Here is a 2752-nt window from a genome sequence, read left to right as displayed (position 1 = left end):
AGGTGTGGACTCCAGTGTGGGCCCACGGCGGTGGGGTCCGGTCCCTGTCACTGGTAAGCCAGCCGCAGGGGGGTGGCTGTCCAGCCCTGGCACACTGCAGCCAGTTGCTAATGTGGCTCCACCCTCACAGGTGCCCTGGGTGACACCAAGGCAGGCCTGGGGGTGCTGGGGCACAGGGGAGCGGGGGCCCCTGGAGGTCTCCGGGTGGAGAGCAGGCCCAGGGCTGCGGAGCTCAGCTCCTTCCCAGGGGGGCTGCTGATGCTCTGTCGCGGCCCCGCCTGCACTGGGTCGCGCAGTGTTACCTGTCAGCTCCCCAGGCTGGCTCTGAGGGCCAAGGCGGGAGTGGGGGGGGAGAGGCAGAGGGCAGGAGAGGCTTGTCCAGGAGGCCAGGCCGGAGCGCCAGTGGTAGCCAGGGTTGGGGTGCTGGAGGCAGCCCTCAGCGTCAGAGCCCCCGAGCCTGGGGAGTCGGGGGGGACACTGGGGTCTCCGGCTGAATGGCCGGGAGTGAGGAGTGGGTGAGCTCTCTGCTCACAAGAAGGCCCTGAAGNTGCCTCAGCGCCAGCCTCCCCTGACCCCGGAGGCCCCAGTCCTAGATGTGAGTGGGGTGGGCAGGCCCCTCTGGGCCCCAGAGGCTTCCCTCTCGGATCTTGTGTCTCCAGGGACACCCCGCCCTGCCTTCCTCTGGTGACAGGGGCCCCGTGATGTGACGGGTCTGTTAGGACCTAGCAAGGGAGGGGCCGCTCACAACCACTGGCCGTGGCTCTGCAGGGACTTCCGGGGTGACTTGGTTCAGGGCTGCACGGCCAAGTGGGCCTTGATGGCTCTGTTGACAAGTGGGGAAACCGAGGCAGAAGGGGCAGTGATAGCCAGCCAGGTCCCACGGCGTCCAGGACTCTGCCTGGGGGGGGGGCTCGTCCAGCCTGAGCTGCTTGGCTGGATTTGAGGGCCCTTCTGAGACACAAGTATGTGGGAGGCTGGCCACAGGTCCGGCACGAGGCACCCCAGAAATAACTCCNCAGCCCACCTGCCGTTCCCTGCCGTTCCCTTCCCGCCCTGCCCCTGGGCAGGGGGTGGGCTCCTCTGGGGTGGGGAGGAGGAGAAGAGGAAGGAGGGAGGGCCCCTCCCCCTCCAGAGCAGGGTCCCGAGTGAGGCACTCTCCCAGTGGGCCCCCACCCCAGCACGCAGGCCCAGGCCACCCGCCGAGGGGCTCCGTGTCTCCCTGCTGCCTCTGCGGGCCCCGCCCAGGGAGAGCGGTGTTGTGAAACATGAAACTGGCCTGCACGTGGGCGTGTGTGCGTGTGCACATGTGTGCACCCTCGGCCCGGGTCACAGACTCCCCCTCTGGCTGGAACCAGACTCCAGGCCCCCGCCGGCCCCCAGGGAACCCCGCACTCCTGCCCTCCTGCCCTGGCCGCCGGGCCAGCTGTTTGGGGCGGGCTTTGTGGCAGCACCCGGGGCCTGACAGCACCCCCCTCCGCTCCCTTCCAGGCTGGCATCCAGGGCAGACCTCGAAGGCCTGCGGTCATGGTGGCGGGCGGGGGCCGACCTGGGTTGCCCAGGCTACGACGGGCGCAGTGCCCTGCTTGTTGTGAGTGCCACGAGTGCTCCCCGCTGCCCTCTCCTAGGCCACCTCTTCCAGGAAGGCCTCCTGACAGTTCCACTGGCTCCCCCTCCTCTTCCCCCCACCCCCGATGCCCAGACTCCTGCTATCCTGGTCCTTGGGCCTGGAGCTGTGGTGGGCATGGGTGGCAAGAGCCAGGGAAGACATCGGGCGGGTGGTCGGGGCCGGGCCGCTGGGCTGCGTCCCTGAGGCAGCCCCCTCCCCCCATGCTCCCTCCCGCAGGCCGAAGCAGCGGGGAACCTGGAAGCGGTGACCTTTCTGCAGAACCTCCAGGGAGGGGCCGGTGTCCAGGCCTCAGGCCCAGTAAGTTCCCTCGGCCCCACACGGGACGGTGGCCTCAGGAGTGTCTCCGCGGGAGGGCCCGGCCCCGGCCAAGGGCTCCTGGAGCCTGGAGGGGACCTCAGACCCCTCTACTGCGTGCCCTGCCCACCCTGCCCTCCCCACTGGGCCAGGGGCCCCCACCTGCCTCCTACCTCACATCCCATCCCCCACGCTGTCATCTGGCCCTCCAGAAGATTCTCAAGTCTGGCTGGGTTTGCTCAGGCCCTTGGGTTCCTCCCCGGGAAAGGCTGGGCCCCACGAGGGCTTGTCTGTCAGCCCTGCCCCCACACACCGCCTGTGCCTCAGGGAAGAGGTCTCAGAGACCAATTTTCGGGAAGTGCTGCCTGGAGTCTAACCTGAAGCTGCCTTGCTGCTGAACACGCCTTTCCTTCCTGCTGTGGCTGCTGGAGGGGTGCTGCCCCCCGCCCTGACTGGGACGTGCCCCCCACTGCCCCCCACGCAGCCTAAAGGTCTTGGTTGGGCAGAGAGGCAATAAAGTTTCTCTGGGGACCCCTCCCTCGGTCCCCAGACCCCAGCTCCAGGGCGTCCTTCTGGGTCCCAGGACCGTGTGTGTGTGTGTGTGTCTGTGTGTGTTTGTGTGTGTGTGTAGAGTCCCGCCCAGGCTCTGGGTCAAAGGGCCGTGTCTTCAGCACCCTGGGGGCCCCCTCTTCCGGACACTTCTTCAGGCTGCACCTCCTCCAGACAACCCGTGCCTCGTCTCCCCCGTCTGTCTGCTCCTTTTCAGTCCCGACACTTGGAGCCCCCTCCTCTCAGCAGCTCCCCCCCCACACCTGCCTCTGCCTGAGCCCC

The 2752-nt window shown here is 68.1% G+C and overlaps 1 protein-coding gene across 1 annotated transcript in view; it reads left to right on the top strand.

Moving 5' to 3' along the window:
- Window positions 1-2477, top strand: part of ASPG (asparaginase) — a 37709-nt gene extending 35232 nt beyond the window's left edge. The window contains exons 12-14 of the mRNA XM_077776532.1: window positions 1489-1588; window positions 1844-1924; window positions 2249-2477. Coding sequence (XP_077632658.1) covers window positions 1489-1588; window positions 1844-1924; window positions 2249-2302 — 235 coding nt within the window. The 3' untranslated portion in view covers window positions 2303-2477. The remainder of the gene's footprint in view (window positions 1-1488; window positions 1589-1843; window positions 1925-2248) is intronic.
- The last annotated feature ends 275 nt before the right edge of the window (window positions 2478-2752 follow it).

The sequence above is a fragment of the Crocuta crocuta genome, unplaced genomic scaffold, assembly GCF_008692635.1.
Source record: "Crocuta crocuta isolate KB4526 unplaced genomic scaffold, BGI_CrCroc_1.0 scaffold8, whole genome shotgun sequence".
Classification (NCBI taxonomy): Eukaryota; Metazoa; Chordata; class Mammalia; order Carnivora; family Hyaenidae; genus Crocuta; species Crocuta crocuta.
Note: the sequence above shows the minus strand (reverse complement) of the source record. Positions and strands in the feature narration are given on the sequence as shown.